At 36.9% G+C, this 18,296-nt stretch overlaps 1 protein-coding gene across 1 annotated transcript in view; it reads left to right on the top strand.

The window, feature by feature from the left end:
• The window catches only part of LOC121407916 (gamma-tubulin complex component 2-like), a 28,573-nt gene that overhangs the window by 2,212 nt on the left and 8,065 nt on the right, over window positions 1-18,296 (top strand). Inside the window, exons 2-16 of the mRNA XM_041599159.1 lie at window positions 477-568; window positions 1,092-1,259; window positions 2,260-2,422; window positions 3,391-3,487; window positions 5,847-6,016; window positions 6,684-6,914; window positions 8,159-8,358; window positions 8,932-9,046; window positions 9,785-9,959; window positions 13,663-13,813; window positions 14,871-15,050; window positions 15,783-15,856; window positions 16,806-16,912; window positions 17,547-17,617; window positions 18,112-18,286. Coding sequence (XP_041455093.1) covers window positions 516-568; window positions 1,092-1,259; window positions 2,260-2,422; window positions 3,391-3,487; window positions 5,847-6,016; window positions 6,684-6,914; window positions 8,159-8,358; window positions 8,932-9,046; window positions 9,785-9,959; window positions 13,663-13,813; window positions 14,871-15,050; window positions 15,783-15,856; window positions 16,806-16,912; window positions 17,547-17,617; window positions 18,112-18,286 — 2,130 coding nt within the window. The 5' untranslated portion in view covers window positions 477-515. The remainder of the gene's footprint in view (window positions 1-476; window positions 569-1,091; window positions 1,260-2,259; window positions 2,423-3,390; window positions 3,488-5,846; window positions 6,017-6,683; window positions 6,915-8,158; window positions 8,359-8,931; window positions 9,047-9,784; window positions 9,960-13,662; window positions 13,814-14,870; window positions 15,051-15,782; window positions 15,857-16,805; window positions 16,913-17,546; window positions 17,618-18,111; window positions 18,287-18,296) is intronic.

The following is an 18,296-nucleotide window of genomic DNA, read 5'->3' as shown; positions in this document are numbered from 1 at the left end:
ATAAAACTCCTCGAAACGAACGACTGCCAGCTGTCTAAGGCTGAGCCTGCCCGCCCTGGCTTGATCAGGGCTGTGCCTCGCTTCTCAGGCTTGCTCTGTTCCTCAGTTGTTAGACCAAAATATTCTTTCATTTCTCTGGGTGCTAATGCAGTTTTGCACTGACTTCGAGCAAATTTCCCCACCAAATGGCATTTGAAAATGCCCTGGGGGCGGGGGGCACTTGCATCAGTAGCGGGCGCTGGTCAGAAAATTTGAATCGTCCCAGTTTGTTTGGGACTGTCTCAGTTTTCAAAGATTTCTCCACACAAAAAATCTAGGAAACTGATTCAGGAGAATGAATAGACTGTCCTTAGTTTCCTAGATTTCTTTGTGTGGAGAAATGTACCATTTTCAACATGTATCATTTCAAAAGTGTGCAAGCATTGCAAAACCTGTGAACAACTACAAACTGAATTTATTGTTTTTTTATTCTCCAGATTTCCAGATGATTAAATTTAGACCTTGATCACTTTACAATGAGTGAATTTAAGATACATCATCTCGTCAGTGAGCTGATGAAACACTTGGGGTAAGTACATGTACAACTAACAAATTCTGAAGAATATTACACTTTATCTAGGCCTAATGAAAAGAACTAGTATCAGGAATTTTTTTTGTAATTCACTATCCAAATTGAAGTAAAATCCAAGTTTCTTAATTTTTTTTTTTCATCTATTTCAAGGCTAATCAATATAAACCACCGAGAAACAGGCTTCCTGTTAATGATCATGTGAGGGATCAGGGAGACTTTGGGCTAGACCAAGGAACATTGTAGCTTCCTGATTTTGTAACTTTCATTTTTTCATTCTTTGCAAAAAATGTATGGGATTTCCTAAAAACCTATGCAGGACACTTAATTATCAATGAAAAAACCATATGCAGGAAATGTTCTTGAAACTTCCATTACGGCCTGTATAATTTGCCAAAACATATCTGGGGCAAGTTTCATGAAGTGTTTGTCATTGTTTGCCTCTGAAAATATTGTCATCAGCCAATCAAAGGCAATAATTTCATAAAATGAGCTCATGTTCTCTTCTTTTCTGGCTGACTAGGACTCAAGGTCAAGAAGGTCCAGAAGTGTACACAGATCTCCTGTTGAAGAATGTCACTCCCTACATAACCACCCAGGTATCCTCTCATGCTGCCAAGAGGAAGATAGCAGAGTTTTCAAGGTCACCTGCAGAATTCCTCAACAAATATGATGAACTCAAATCAAAGAAGTAAGGTTCTATGGCTAAATCCCTTGAAGAATTCATTTGCAGAACTCATTTTTTTTAATTTAGCATTCTAGAACTGAAATTACTTTCTTGTCAGGAACTTGGGCATTGCTAATGTACTGCCCTTTTCCCCAATAGAAGTTTTTAAAAATTCTAAATCACTTTATAACCCAAGTGATTGATAGTAACAGACAAATGGAGTAATGATATAAAAGACAAATGGCCATGCTTAATCAGTAATAAATTAAACAAAACCTGTTCATCAAATTTGGTTAGAAATAAGAATGTCACACCGTTTTGAAGTTTTTTGTGGCTTGTCACAATTTCCAAATATCATTTGAAAGAACAGTTCATAGTTACTTCAAGGACAATTTTGTTCAAATGACCTTTCATTTTTTTCATTATGATTGGCATATTAAGCAAGATACTACGTAAGCATGCCTTACATAGCAGGATGAAGAAATTTAATAGACCAGGCGGGTGTTTCATAAAGCTGTTGGTAAGTTAAGAGCGACTGGTAATCCTTTCTTGTGGTAAATGGTATAATAAATGGGTGATGGTTTAGCGCATAAGAAAGGATCACCTGTCGTTCTAAAAGTCGCTCTTAACTTTAATACGAACAGCTTTATGAAACGGCCCCCAGGTGACTAGAATAGCACACCAATGAACACTCTGAATTTGTTGCATTTCTACTTTGAATGCATATTATAGCATATTGTACAATGTACTTGGCAATCTGTGAAGTACTAGTTGCTTGTGGACGCATTGTTTTTTATGGATGTAAATGAAAAACACAATTCAAAAGGACATATGAATAATCAAGACATCAAAGTTGGTGCTTATCTCATTAAATTTTAAACCACCATGTCACTCTAGTACCAATGGCCTCCCTCTGATCATGCGCAGTTCCTTCTGATCATGCGCAGAGTGGAATTACGAACTGGCTTATTCAAATTAGTACATGAGTCATGACTATACTTTATGTTCCTGTTTTGTCCGGCAGCGTACGAGATTTAGATGCTCTGGTCTATCTGCTTTCCAAGCTGTCAGAAAATAAAGATGTGGTATCGACGCTCAAGGACAATTCTGAGAAACTTCTCATGCCAATGGATAAGATCAGTCTTCCGGCCCCTGGTACCAAGATGTCAGAGGAAGAAGTTTCAGAGGTAAGCCTAATTTGGTTTGCTTTGTTCTGCCCATTCTTTGTTGTTTAAAGTCTAATACAAGTATTGTTTAAAGTATGTGAACCGGTGTGTGAACACAACGGTTCACACACTGAACCGGTGTTTTGGCTCAGTTGGTAGAGCGTCCGTCTCACAACCGGGAGGTCGGGGGTTCAAACCCGGCCGCGTCAGACCAAAAGACGTTAAAAGATGGGAGTTGCTGCTACCCTGTTTGGCGTTCAACAATTGAAGGGATAGAGCCTGGCGCTGCACGGTGGCTGCCGGGCCCAAGAACAATTGGGCAAAGCAAATTTTCGGAGTGTTTAATTTCATGTCTATTTCGAACAATAAATTATGGATTTTCGTTTTCAATACGAAAGTTGCAATAATGACTTTCACTATTTCACCTGATGTGTTTTTAATTAAATTGCTCTGTAAAAAAAAGAAACTTATTAGATTAGGAATTCGCTTTGCTACTGTATGCATGGAATATCACTTTATCCTATATCAATTTCTTGATTTTCTTGTTATTCGAAAAAATTTTGTGATTTAAGGAGAAAAACACAGTGGCCCACACTCGGAAGTCAGGTGTAATTTAAACTGTTCTAAATTAGTGGTTTAAATAATGGATAGCCAATTGTGACATGCATCTCTCATAGTAGAAGTTCTATTTATCAGCTCATTTGACACTCAAATCATTCAAATCATTCTTGACTGTCTGGGAATGAAAACTAAGTTGTTTTTACCACTACCGGTAATTATTTATGAGAGAGCACTGTAAACATAAAAATGCAATAAATTAATTTTTGACATTTTGGGCTTCTCATAATTTTGGCACAGAGATGTAGACCATGGTTTAGGTAAAACTAAACTTCAGAATATGGACCTGTGCATACATTACTGTTTCTTCATAACCTAAACCCTGTGTGTGTCTTTGAATTACCCTCATGTAAAGCATCTGTTTGTTTCAGCTGCGTAACCAGCTACTGGCGGTATCCTCCGCTGCATCAAGCCAAGCTTCAGAGGTCTTCAGGAAGATGATGAGAGAGAAACAAGCCAAGAAAAACAGTAAGTCAGTACAGGCTTGATGGTGAATCATGTTTTATTTGGATACGATGTACAAACCCTCACTTTACATAGCATTGTATGGCAGGACATTCTATGTTTTAGACAAAAAAAAGCACACACAAAAAAAACCATGGGTCTAGAACACTCCTCAGACATAAAACTGACTGCACACACACATTTTTCCTTCATTTAAAACAGCTAGTTTGTAATAGGATTTCTGTCTTTTATGAAGGTTTTTATATTTCCAAAGTAACGATTTCTTAAATTTAGATACTGCTATAGGGGGCTGAAGACCCAATTTTGCTATCAAACTACAAGTTCAAGTTCAATGTCTTTATTTCCATTTCAGTAAAAATCAAGTTCATATTTACAACACATAACATTATAAATGCATTACTAGTCATTAAATATTTACATACATAAAGAGAGCAGAAAAAAAAAATGCATTTCATGTACAATAATATAGTAGAAGAGGAAAAAGGGGGAACAAAAAAAGCGAAGCTTGTGGGTTAAATGTTCCCCCCTGGAACAAAAATTTAGTACATTGTGTACACGAAGAAGATGATAAAAAAAAAGTTTAAACAGAGTAACTAAGCTAAAACAAAAAAAAAAAAACACATCCACACCACACAGTCAATCACACAGGTATGGGGGGGGGGGGGAGGTAAGTGTGCCTAGACAATTGCGCCTGGAACAAGTCGCTCAAAAATTTGTAAAAAAAAAAAAAAAAAAAAAAAAAGTTTCAAGTGGACCAGCCACAAAGAGAGAGAAAAAAATACATATATACATATTTAGTGACTATAAGTGGATAGCAAGCTTGATTTGCATTTTTGTTTAAAAGAGTTTAAATAGCTGCATGATGTAACATTCACATTCAGAGTATTCCATATCCGAGGACCTTGATGACGGATTAATCTCAGTGAGCGATTATTTTCTCCTTTTGAATAGTGTAATTTTGAACTTTGTCGGATATTGTAAGAGTGAATATGCTTATTTTGTTGAAAAAATGAAGAGATATTGCTAGGTAATATTGTTTTTTTTAGTTTGAACATTAGAATAGCAGTTTGGTAAGTATGAATATCAAATATATTCAAAGTTTTAAGTCTAAAGAATATTGGTTGAGAATGGGCAAGGAAATGAGAAGATGTACAAATTCGTAAAGCCTTTTTCTGAAGTTTGTGCAAGGGTTCAAGTTTTGTTGAACCTGTCCCTCCCCATGCTATATTACAGTATTGTAAATAAGGAAGGATTAGAGAATTGTATAGCATTATCAGATGTTTTTCAGGAAGAATTGATTGGAGTTTAAATAAAATGCCTATACTTTTTGATACTTTCCTACATATTTCCAATCTATGCTCACTGAAATTAATCTTATCATCAAGGGTGACTCCAAGAAATTTAACATTTCTGGTCATTGTAAGATTGACATTATTCATAATTAAGGAAATATTCAATTGATTATGAACAGTATTTTTGTTTGAGAAATATAAAAAATTTGTTTTTTCATAGTTGACAATTAGTTTGTTTGCATTAAACCAGTTAGTAATTTTAATCAGTTCACTATTTGTTTTGCCAAACAATGTTTGTATTGGGTATACTGTATCAGTGTACATGAATTGGCTGCTCCATTTTAGAATTGTGGATCATCAACTATTTCCTCGGTTTTCACCCAATGCTAATGGGTCTTAGGATCCACATTGGTCTATTAGTGAGGACATGGTAGATATATTTTAATGCATTGGAAACTGCATTGCGATGGTGACAGTATGTCATGGCAATAATGACTACATCATTAGATGGGTGTATTAATCACCTTTCATGAAAATTCTAGTTTGAGATTTTTGTTTTAAAATCGATAGGGCAAGCTGTTATGATAATAGTCTGCACTTACAGGCCCTGCCTGATGTGTGGCATACTGGGTGTAGGCATCACACCCTTACTTTGCCACACATCACTACCTTCCTATTGGATGAGGATACTGATTTTTTTTTTATTTATGTAAGGCAGGCCCTCTTGATCTGGGCTTCATATTAAAGTTGCTATCAATTCCAAAACTTTTAATTGCATATAATTTGTATGTGCCTCCATATAATTTTCAACATGCTCATTATCAACCTTTTTAGAACTGTTTTGTTTTGCAATTGATTGTAAACTTTGTGTTTCAGGCCTGTGGAGGGTCCATTTGCATCTTAGTTCTCTCTGAGACTGGTTTCATGGAGCCTGTAATTGAAAGACAGTTCTAGAAATGTATAAGGAATGTTGGCAATCAAACCATATCATTTTACTAGCTTATAAAGTTTGTAACTTGAAAGATTTGACATAAGGTAAATTTTCAGTAAATCTTTTTGTCACTTTTCAGCATCTCTGAACCTCCCCGTCCTGTCCCCTTGGGTTTACGAGCGACCGTTCCTCACGGGGGATTTCATCAAGGTCTCTAGGACTACCATAGAACCAGGTGTGCCTCTGGGTACCCTCCCTCTGGGCATGCAGGAGACAACGATAGTCCATGATCTGCTCACTGTCTTATTGGTAAGTTCAATATCATCTCCTCCTTCCAGTTTTGGCCAGGGCAGACCTCTGGGTAGAGTAATTTAGTAAATTTGTAATTTTGTTCAGTGTTGAAAATATGAATTTGTGAAGAATGAAATCAGTTTGTTGTTGCAGGAAAGCTTGGGAAGTAGCCATGAAGCAAATGAAATATGTAACCTTACAAATGTGTGGGATTAAATTGTGATCACATGAATTTGATGGATTCACAATACGGTGCGCCGTCAATCTGGTGGCAGTGTATAGGCCAGTTTCTAGCTGTTAGGTCGAAATCACATGCAGGCTAAGAAATGAAAACTGTATGATAAGTGGAGGAAGAATTCACTGAAAACGGTCTAAATTCTCAAAATAAATCTACAGCAAATTTTTCTCCCACCTAGACCCTGGTAAACGGCGTAATTTTATGCAAACCGGCTGAGCTGCATTGGTCAGCGCATGCTTATACACTCGCGCTCAGCTGATATGTCATCTTTTTTCCCATGAGGCATTGCGATTTTCGGCCTGTCCGCTGCAACCAATGGATGGCGCACCGTATTGTGAATCCGGCGAATTGATGAGTGCATTTCCATCATTCCAACATATTGATGAGCAAGCATTCATTTGGTATACATGATCATTTGCCTTTTATTGTTTTCTACCATCTATTTAGGGCACAGAAGGGAAATACATCCTTGTGAGGCCATCTCAAGACAGATCCACCACACCTCACACATTCCAAGTTGACCGTTCCCTGGACACATCCCTTCAAGAGCTGGTCAATCGAATCCTTCCCATTTGTAACAACTACTCCACCGTTATGCACTTCATTGAGGACAAGTCATCCTTTGAGTTTGGTGTTGTCAACCATGCGCTCTGTGGAGCTATGAGGACATTAGTCAAGGTTAGGGATTGGGATGGGCTGTGATTTAAAGACGGGAGAGAAATTTTTAGACATAAGCAAGATTTCCTACTGTGGAAGATTGGTAAATTATGTATGCAATTGATAAAGATTACAAATGTGAATTCATGACTTGTATTAATGTTTTCATGGTATGGTATGGTATTTCATTTTCAACAAATATCTACCACATATAAAAGTATGAGAATAAATTTAGGTTATCAATATTATGAACCATTTTACTTGATATGTTAATAAATCAGGCCTGTGAAATCTCCGCTATTTAGCGGAAATCCGCTATTTTCATTTTTAAGACCGATTTCAATTTCCGCTTTTTTCCTGTGTTCCATTTCCGTTTTTCTAAGTCAAAATTCCGCTTTTTTTATCCAAAACGGCTGGAAAACAAGTCTAGGTAAATGGATGCGAGCAGAATGTGTGTGTTGTGAATAAGGTGCCTTGTATTTTGCCTTCGCGAAGTTTCGAATTTTATATGTAACTGCTGCGGATCACACCGTGCACCGTTGCCGTTGTTGGCATACAAGCGCAAAGCAGCGGCTCAAATTGCGATATTTTGCGACTGGTAAATACGTCTGTAAGGATGATGACGTCATCCAAGATGGCAACTTACGTTGACCAACGAAAGGATCGAAGATGACGATGTTTCGATCATTATTTCAAAGGAATTAGCGGTAACTGCGGTCTAAGGTACGATATTTCTGAATTTTAAACATTTTCTCGTAAATATGGATGTGATTTCTTTTACATAATGTGACATTTTATGTACAAAAAACGATCGGAAAATTGGGTTTCCACTGTTAAATCCAACGTTACTGCTAAAATACGTTGTCTGTACGTACGGGCCTCCAAGCTCTTCAGTCTATGTATTGGCGAGTGAGCCAACGCAGTTCAGCGGAACAACCAAAATACAGAGACTGAAGCTTTTGGTCTAATAACACCGTGAATCGTGATGGACTAATGCAGCGGCTTGGCGATAGTAAATAGTAAGGTAAATTTTCAGATTTTTCCGCAATTTTTTTGAAACCCCACTCACAGGCCTGATAAATGGTGAATTAAAAATGGCACCAAATTATGTCCTTCTTTCCTCATGCCAGTCTCTATTTCCTATGGCAAAAACTAAAAAAAAAAAGATCCATGCTAAAACTGAGGTCAACACAGATATGAGCTCATCTTATTTTACATTTAAAACAAATACCTCTAGTCAGTGATCTAACCCTTATTCTTGGTAGGAATACAACATCTTGGTTGCCCAGCTGGAGCATCAGTTCAAACAAGGCCAGCTTCCCCTACAGAGGTTTTGGTTCTACATGCAACCATGCATGCAGACCATGGAGATACTAGCATCCATATCATCATCGGTAGATAGGGGAGCGTGTGCTGGAGGGTCGGTGCTAAGCCTGCTGCATGAGAAGACAGTTACCATGATAGGGTAAGGTGTAGTGTAAGGTGTTAAAGTCGGTTTGTCTTCAAGGGGAGATAGATTGCCAACTCTTGACTCTGAACTCGGAAAAGCAATGTAAATCCTTTGGGGTGTGTAAGATTTTATTAGTCTTATGTTAGATAATAACCACCAGTGGAAGTGTTCATGGCTAATTACCTTTATACATGTACCTTATCTTTCAGTTCCTGTTAAAAAGTGAGTTTGTAAGAGCTGTGCCCTCAGAACAAGCAGCATTACAAAGAGGGCAACAGCCTTCTTTTGATTTTGAAGGATTGACCCCCCCAAAAAAGGAGGAAAGAAACAAAGAAAAAAGAAGGAAAGAGACGAAACAAGAAAAAAGATATTAAAAAAAAGAGGTTTGGGGTCACATGACTCTATATAGCCCTTGTTATATACCGGTATGATCAAGAAAAAAAATGAAGCTACCTTTAGGTCAACTGCCCCAACCCCCATCAAAATACCCTCTCACTGCCCCTGGCCCCAACTCCATACATTAGTTTTGTTTTAGTGGTCTGAAATTAGTGTAATATTGTTGTTATGAATTTTTCTTTGTATGCACAGTGATATGCGAGCTCAAGAGCTTTGCCTGTTCCTGACCCAGTCAGCCTGTGCGCCTTACTTTGAGATCCTAGAGAAATGGATTTACAAGGGAATCATCAAGGATCCATATTGTGAGGTAAGCATCACAGAACTGGGCCCAGTGCCTAAAGGCTACCGCACACCTTACGACTGTTCGCGATCCGATTTTGGAACAAATCGCGTTTTGCCCATTTTCTGAAAATGTGAATGGAATATATCATTTCATTTTAGGTTAAAATTGATTGAAAGAATACTAATATAACCATTTTGAAAGATTGCAAGCCTTTATTTTGGAGTAAAGGTCAAATTAATTTCAAATCGTAGCCAATCATACGACTGCTATGATGTCATTACGACTAGATATTAAATTTGCTTTTATTCTAAGAAGGATGGTAGCATAGTCATAGAATTGAAGGTTATTGAATTGACGATTATCTCGAACATTACACAGTAAGATAATATGAAATTAGCATCAAATTATATACGTTTATTCCAAAACAGACCAATCGTAAGGTGTGCGGTCGCCTTAATCGTTGCCATCGAATGGTGACTTCCATGGATTCCTTGATTTTGATCGAGTTGGTTCAAATTCCTTCTTCCAAGAAAGGCTAATTCAATATTTATTTGTTTCAAAGTCTTATTTCATATCATTGACTTTGTATGGATATTTTTATGGTGGAAATTAATCTGATTTGAATTTAATTGGGTATGATTTTTTTTCAAAGGAAGTTTGTTATAAAGTGGGGCTTGTTTATCTCTAAAAAAACCAATTCTAACACACACTATCCTGCACCCCACTGTCTGACTAGCTGTCTCTCTCTCTCTCTCATAAAAGTTCATGATTGAAGAGAATGAAGCCCTGCAGAAAGAGAAACTCCAGCAGGAATACAATGATGCTTACTGGGAACAGCGCTATACCATCTGTAGAGAAAGGAGTCCAATCTTCTTGGAGACGATTGCTGACAAGATCCTCAGGACTGGCAAATACCTCAACGTTGTCAGACAGTGTGGTGAGTAACAAGTGCATTACACATTTTAAAGATAAGCTGTCTTCTTCAGTTATTATTAGTTAGGGATTGGGAAAGCCTCTCTGAAGGACTGCTTATGGCAGAGCCATGGCTGTGACATGTTTGTTTAATTTGCCACCAGCAGAGATGCCAACCAGTACGATTTTATCGTATTTAGTACGATAAAACAAGTAAAATACGACAGTACGATTTTGGCCATCAAAAATACGATTTCCCGACTTTCTGTCATTGTCCCATGTGTTGTGTATGTATGCACCCGCCCGTGAGTGAGCAGTGAAGCCATATCATACATGTAATTTAAATATCTGAAAAGCCAAAATCAAGTAACTTTCAATTTACGATAAGCACAGTTTCAAATTGCCAAGTGCGTGTTTTTTTCAGTACCATAAAAAGTGACAATTGCTGATGTGGTTTACGGTACACCATGTGGAGTGTTATAGAAGCAGTGGATAGAAGAAGAGAGGAAGTGGATAGGCGAGAAAGTGGAGATTTGAGAATAGAGTATTCTTTCTTGAGAATAGTCCTGAAAAGGACTGTAAACCAGAAGGAATGTTGAGTGAGAACAGCTTGAGTAGTAGAGCTGATGAGGAGATGCTGGCTTGCGTCGGCGAGTAGAGATGATGAGTAGTAGAGAGACTCGACGTTTCGGACAGGTTGACTGTCCGTCTTCAGGAGTGATCAGCAATTGTACATGCCACCATGCAAACCTTCAAACAACATCATAAAAAGTGAGCTACGTCCGTCTTTTTTTTCCTGTAATACATGTACGCGCGTGCTTCCAATAGCGGTAATAGTTTTTCCCAACTTCACCATGTGCAATTTCTAATGCACACATTTCCAGTCAGGATATCACAATTCTGTGATATAGTAATTTGAATTGCACAGGAGATAAATCCCCGTTCACAACACAGGATATGCGAGTCTTGTATCCTCACAGTCGCCGACTTTGCTTGTCAAATCGGAGCCTTATTAATCCAAAGTCAATAGTTGTGAATTATAGCTTTTTAATTTCTTTCTTGGTGAGGGGTAAATATCAGACAATAAATCATCAAACAAGGCTCCATCTAAAAAAAAAATAGGAGGATGCCGTGCACGTGAGTGTGGTACTTGGATGCTGTTAGCTAGCCAGTTTGAGCTACTATTCTCTGCCAGAGCTCTGGGTGAGAATTCTATCAGTAACGGCCTAAGTGATGGCGATTTTCTGTTTCAGATTGAGTTTAGATTTCACGTTAATTTTTGAAAACTGTAAAAAAACTTCATGATTTATTCATTGTGATGAATATTTAAGTTATTAATGAATACATTTTTGTCTCACATGCGAAGCAGAGTGAGACTATAGGCGCCGCTTTTCCGACGGCGGCGGCATCAACATCAAATCTTAACCTGAGGTTAAGTTTTTGAAATGACGTCATAACTTAGAAAGTATATGGACCTAGTTAATAAAACTTGACCATAATGTTAATCAAGTATTACTGAACATCCTATTAGAGTTTCATGTCACATGACCAAGGTCAAAGGTCATTTAGGGTCAATGAACTTTGGCCGAATTGGGGATATCTGTTGAATTCCCATCATAACTTTGGAAGTTTATGGATCTGATTCATGAAACTTGGACATAATACTTTAATAGTAATCAAGCATCACTGAACATTTTGTGCAAGTTTCAGGTGTCATGATTAAGGTCAAAGGTCATTTAGGGTCAATGAACTTTGGCCGAATCGGAGGTATCTGTTGAATTACCATCATAACTTTGAAAGTTTATTGGTCTAGTTCATTAAACTTGGACATTAGAGTAATCAAGTATCTCTGAACATCCTGTGCGCGTTTCAGGTCACATGACCAAGGTTAAAGGTCAATGAACTTTGGCCGAATTGGGTGTATCTGTTGAATTACCATCATAACTTTGAAAGTTTATGGATCTGATTCATGAAACTTGTACATAAGAGTAATCAAGTATCACTGAACATCCTGTGCGAGTTTCAGGTCACACGATTAAGGGCAAAGGTCATGTAAGGTCAATGAACTTTGGCCATGTCTGGGTTTATTGTTGAATAACCATCATATCTCTGTAAGTTTATTGGTCTAGTTCATAAAAAGTGGACAAAAGAGTAACCATGTATCACTGAACATCTTGTGCGAGTTAGAGTAGTATTCAAAGTCAGCACTGCTGCTATATTGAACCGCGTGATGCAGGTGAGACGGCCAGAGGCATTTCACTTGTTACAGAATTTAGACTCTCCCAGAATGAAAGGCATTTTCTGTGAAGATCTGCGTTTTCAAATAACTTGTGAAAAACTTAAGGTACATGAACCTACAATACATGTACATTTAAAAATTTACATGTAGCCTGTGGGCTGTGGCTATGTGCTGGAATTTGAATAGACTGAGTTAGATATTGATTTAATTTCTTCATTTCTTTAACATAATTTATATGCAATCCAAGTGCACCTCACAGTCACAATCATACACAAACACTCACCCACACCCGTGATTCTAACCATGAAAAGAAACCTTAAATTTTTTTTTTTGTAAATTTATTATTTGATCTGAATTCTCTCTTTTTATTTGTTTATTTTATTCATTTATTTAGATTTTTTTTGGGGGGGTTCATTGTTTGTGGTTCATTAAAGATGAAAAGTAAATATAAGCCCATGTAAAGGGGATGTGGAGTGAGGGTGTCAAAACACACTTAAACATTTAAATTTCTTAGTTGTTTGAATAAGCCTATTACTAATTCTGTACTAATTGAAAATTGCAGGAGCTGCGCTTACTATAAACAAATTTGGAGTGTGGTTCACAGTTATATTCTTTTTTTTTAATTGCCCGTTGTTCCAGAAAATTGCCCCCCGGTTCCTGTAAAAAGCTCGCGAGCCGGGGGCAATTTTTTTTTTTAAAAAGCCCCCGGCCTGCAGCTGCTTAATTCAAGGCTTGCACTGGTCATATTGAGTTTTTGTGAAAATCTGATTTTTCACTAAAAAATATGATTTTTGAGGATATTCAGTCTGATTTTTTGTGTCAAGAGGTTGGCATCTCTGCACCAGCAGAAATGTGTGTATTCATTGCATTGTATCATTGATGGCTGTGCAGTAGCTCATGTCTCTCGAGCTTGATCTCACCAATGATTTGATGTGTTAAATATTGCGCTTCACAGATAATGCAAGTGTGATTTTAAGTCTTATATAGCTTAGGACCGCTGTGTTGGCTCAGTCCGTAGAGCGGTTTTCTCACAGCCGGGAGGTCGGGAGTTCGAGCACTGGTCGCGTCAGTCAGACCAAAAGAAGCTAAACCCTATGGGAGTGGCTGCTACCCTGTTTGGCATTTAACAATTCACGGGATAGAGCTACGCCAATTTGTGCTACACAATGGTTTATGGCCCATTTTGCCCATTATTGGGAAAAACAAATTTTTTGAGTATTTCTGTTCCGATTTTCCTTTCGAACTATAAAATATGGATTTTCTATTTTTGTTGTTGTTGTGAAATTTGTTAAAGGATTGCAAATAATCAAATGACAAAAGCATTTTATTCATTCATTAAATTTTATTACTTCAAGAAAAAAACAAAAAATTGTCTGTTGATGTGAAAATATGCCTTGATAGACTCAAATTATGCAATTTGTGTAAATAAATGAATGTAATATGATGAATATCATTTCATGGACCCAAACATTGTTTCTTTCCTGGACAGGGCATGATCCAAGATGTCCAAACGCTGAAGAGATCTTGTATACACTGAAAGAGAGACAATATGTGGATCAGATAGACAAGGCGTACCAGTATGCTAGCAAGCTCCTTCTTCAGCTACTCATGGAAGAGAGAGAATTAGTCCAGAGACTTGGGTATGTGAAACCAATTGAATATTGTGCATTATGCCTATAAGGTGTTGCAAGAAATTTGCAATGTGTTGAAAATCAATCGCAGGTCCCAAAGTCAATTACAAGTCTTGCAATTAATTACATATTTACAATTGATTGCTGAAATCAGATATTTTTTCATCTTGCATCATGAAGTTTAGATTTACTTTTCATAGTTAATGTTTACCTATTCATGCACCAAGAAGCTGATTATCATGAGCAAATAGGTGTGAAATGATAAAGGATATTTATCCTTCATTTAGGGTAGATGGAATTCACTGTTTATGTTTGTATGACATCCCTTAAAATATGAGGTCTGCTGCCCTTGAAGTTTGAAGATGAGAAGAGGGATCTCTAAAATATGTGAAAATTTCTGTGGCCATAAAGGGTGTATTTTCATCACCTTCCTGTTTGCAGGGGGTGGGGTCATATCCAAACATAAAACACAGTTACATCACTTCTTAGAATACCAAAATGTATGAGTTTTAGTGGCGGTATAACTTTGTGACATATAGCGCAAGTTATAACAGTATTTTATTCCAATTTTCAATTTATATCACCCCAGATGGAAATGAATACTCATAATGACAAGTAATATATACATGTATATATATGTCATGATTTGTACAATAAAATTTTTTAGATATATCTACCAGTTGTGGTAACAATCCAAATATCAGTTCGAACAAAATGCAGTGAGCCAACCACCAAATAGTTATATGTATGAATAAAATATATGTGCGAGTGATTCTGATAGAAATTGTGTAGAGTCTGAGAAATTGACAAAACAAACAGAGCATTCACGCCAGCTATCAGGTCTTTTTTTTCAAAGCAATGGTAATACCTGTGCTGATCTGTATGAGTGATCTTCAGTATGGTTATTTTCCAGCAATGTCAGCAATGTCGTAGAGTTATGAAAATTAACCAGACCTTCATCTACCATATGTGACAATTAACCTTGATTTGTAAGACTTTCTCATGAAATCATTGTTGCTGCAACTATACCTAAACTTGAGTTGTATATACATTTATGTATTTGCAGTTCAATCAAGCGGTACTTCCTCCTGGAGCAAGGAGACTTCTTTGTTCATCTGATGGACATTACAGAGGAGGAGATGAAGAAGAGAGTTGATGATATCATACCGAGCAGACTAGAATCTCTTCTAGAGCTGGCTGTCAGGACCAGTCAGGCTAACTCAGACCCTTTCAAAGATGATCTCAGGTAACTTTAATACCTAGTAGTAGGTCAATGTCAAGGTCATAACACCTCAGTCACACTTGCTCTACGGCGGCCAGCGGTTTTATTCATTTTCATTCAAACCACCTAGATGTAGCTGGTACGAAAAAGATATTGAAACGGCTGTCCTCGACTCGCTGTACGGCCACTGTAGAGTAAATGTGACTGAGGTAAAAAGAGCTTTTTTTCTTAATTTTCAAGATAGATTTCTCAATCAATATTATGTTAAACATTATTGTAATTGTTATTCAGAAATTAGATGAGTATGACATCAGGGTTACTGGGTCAAGGTTAGTTTAGTAAGAATTTGTTCATTAATGAAACTTTGTTATGAGATGGTTAGGGTTATCACAAATGAAATGAATAACAAGGTTCTCATTGATATTATAAATGATTTTTTTCTCTTTTTTTTGAAAAATCATTCATCTCATGTAAATCAGCACTTTTGATATATCAAATTGTGTAATGCAAGTGAAGCTAACAGATGTATTCTTTTTGTTTGCCAGTTAATATCAAGAAAAAAGCAAAACAGAGATGCTGTGCAACTTTTACTACATAATACATTTTGTTCATTTTATCTAATGGACTGTTTTTTAGTGCCTTGCAAATGTACATTTTTTTCTCCATTTTGAAAGACACTGTGCTTCTTTATTATTAAATCATATTTTATGAATGGAAAATATGCATGTATGTCTGTATTTTTTCTGTTCATTATAGAGTTGATCTCCTACCTTATGACCTCAACACACAGCTGCTTAGAATCTTGTCCATTGAATCCAGACAAGAAAAGGGTAGGTATTATTTGGTTTAGTTGCATGTGTTTCAGTGAAAATTTGCTTATTTATAATTGCACTGATTACACAATAGTCAGTAGGCAAGTTATTTTTTCTCTCTGATGCAGGTAATCAATGATATGAAAAATATTTTTGAAGCATTGATTGTGGAATTTAAGCAGGTGGATGTTTCATAAAGCTGTTCATAAAGTTAGGTACATCTGGAATATGTTCTTAGGTCATAACTCAATTACATAGGGATATCACTTGGCATGAGGAAGGGTTACCAGTTGTGCGTAAAGTCATTCATATCTTACGAACTGCTTTATGTAACACCTACCAGGTACTGCAATATAATTAGCATGGGATAGGCCATTCTCTTGGAGTCCTCCTATATATTTACCTGTGTGCTTGTGTGTTTGGCGGTAACTTTCAATTCAATTCGTTCTTTTATTATTCAACCATCAAACTTGCTTTTATCTGATATTTGTATTGTTACTTTGAAACTTCAACAGTTATTTCTGTCAGCAGTTCCTCAGCTATTATGGGATAATGAAGTACCTTGCATCGGTGTGAAGTCCCACAGTGAATTAGCTGCCATTTGACAAAACAATTTAAATAAAACAGAGTGGATATGATCTGGCGCCCGTATCACAAAGTTTAGCAACCATCGTAGAACATTTTTTTATGATCGATTGCGTTGACTACAATGGACAATTATTTGTGAGAAACAAGCATACGATGAATCGCTAATGTTTATGTAACGTTACCCTAATTAGATGTTGGGAGTCAAAGGTCAAAGCTACATTTCATTGTATACTACGCGAAAATAGCTTGTTCCTATGATGATTGAACCACCTTTGAAAGATCACTTCAACTTATCTCTCTTTTAACAAACGTGTAATACTTTGTCTTGAACTTGTTCTTCAAGTAACCCATCTTTTTCCCCCTCATATCTTCTTTTCAGCCATGCTTCATGAAATGGACCCAACGGAGCTTAACATCTCTGGTTTAGAAGCATTCTCTTTTGACTATGTTGTGAGGTGGCCAGAATCACTCATACTCAGCAGAAAGGTATGTTATTATATAAAAAATTAGTTTGGACCATGTAAACCATGTCGTTTTAGCAGTGGAGTACTGTTGTGTCTGATCTGACAAGAAAGCCAAACGGGGACTTGGACTATGGTTATCTTACATATCTATACAAAGTCACATTGGCCTGTATTCGCTAGTCCAGGGGAGCGTTTCATCAACATTTTTGTCCAACAAGCCAAACAAAACAGGTCAGGTCTGACAACTTTCCTTGATTTTGATTGGCTATGAGCCACCATTACTATGGTAACTGTCAGATAAAAATGGATTTGTCGGATGTTTTGTCCGACAAACCCTGTCATGAAATGCTCCCCTGTTTAACTTAGAGCTGAAATTATGAAAATGTCAAATTTTGTATGTTTCTTCTGGTTTCTATATTCTTTCCCATGCTATAATATTCCAAGACAGCAATGATTGAATTGAGCAACAAATATGCTCACAAATTGAACCTATTGTAGTCAATCTTGCTAAAAACTTTTGGGCTCTAATGCATCGTGATTGAGGTAAAGATAAAATATATACACTGCAACAAACAAGTACAGTGTAAAGATATGAAATGAATATGGCTCTTACATTCAGCAATATAATTTTTTTTTTCTTTCAACATTTCCCCCAGGCTTTAACCAAGTATCAGATGCTCTTTCGACATCTCTTCTACTGTAAGCATGTTGAAAGAACACTGTGCAAGTAAGTAATAACAATGAAATTTTTATTTGAATTTGAAAAGTTTTTGTCATATGATGTATATCAGCCGTTTGGCATGAGGAAATAGCAAAGTAGTTGCCTAAAATTTTCATTCAGTGTATTATGAGATGATACAGTATCTCTTCTTTTGACCTCTTCAAAAGCATCTTAAAAAGATATCTATGTGATTATAAACCTTAACTAATTTTATGCCACTCACTGTAATCAGCGAGTGCCACTTTTTTTCGAAGAGTGGCACTCCAGTGGATGCACAGATATGTGTTCATGGTTAACAGCGCTTTGTTTCCTCTGGAAAAAGCGCATGTAAATGCAGTTATTGTTGTTAGAATGTATGACATTTGGTAATTTAACAAGTGATACTTCATATTAGAGGCACAAGTAAGAATGGAGATTGATTCTGAGCATTGTATTTTCTATGTCGGTTACTGCCTTATTTAGTTTCATAGATTTCATTTTTTAATTTCTCTCTTTCTCAGTATCTGGCTGTTGAACAAGGAAGCGAAGCGGTTCACTCTCTATTCGTCTCGATGGTACGCAGTGGCCTTTGCCCTCCGTCAGCGCATGCTGCACTTAGTTCAGAACCTTCAGTACTACATGATGTTTGAAGTGGTTGAGCCCCACTGGCATATACTGCAAGACAACTTGAGGAGGGTATGTTTTG

This window comes from Lytechinus variegatus, chromosome 2, assembly GCF_018143015.1.
Source record: "Lytechinus variegatus isolate NC3 chromosome 2, Lvar_3.0, whole genome shotgun sequence".
Classification (NCBI taxonomy): domain Eukaryota; kingdom Metazoa; phylum Echinodermata; class Echinoidea; order Temnopleuroida; family Toxopneustidae; genus Lytechinus; species Lytechinus variegatus.
The sequence above is the reverse complement of the archived record's forward strand: the minus strand, read 5'-3'. Positions and strand labels throughout refer to the sequence as shown.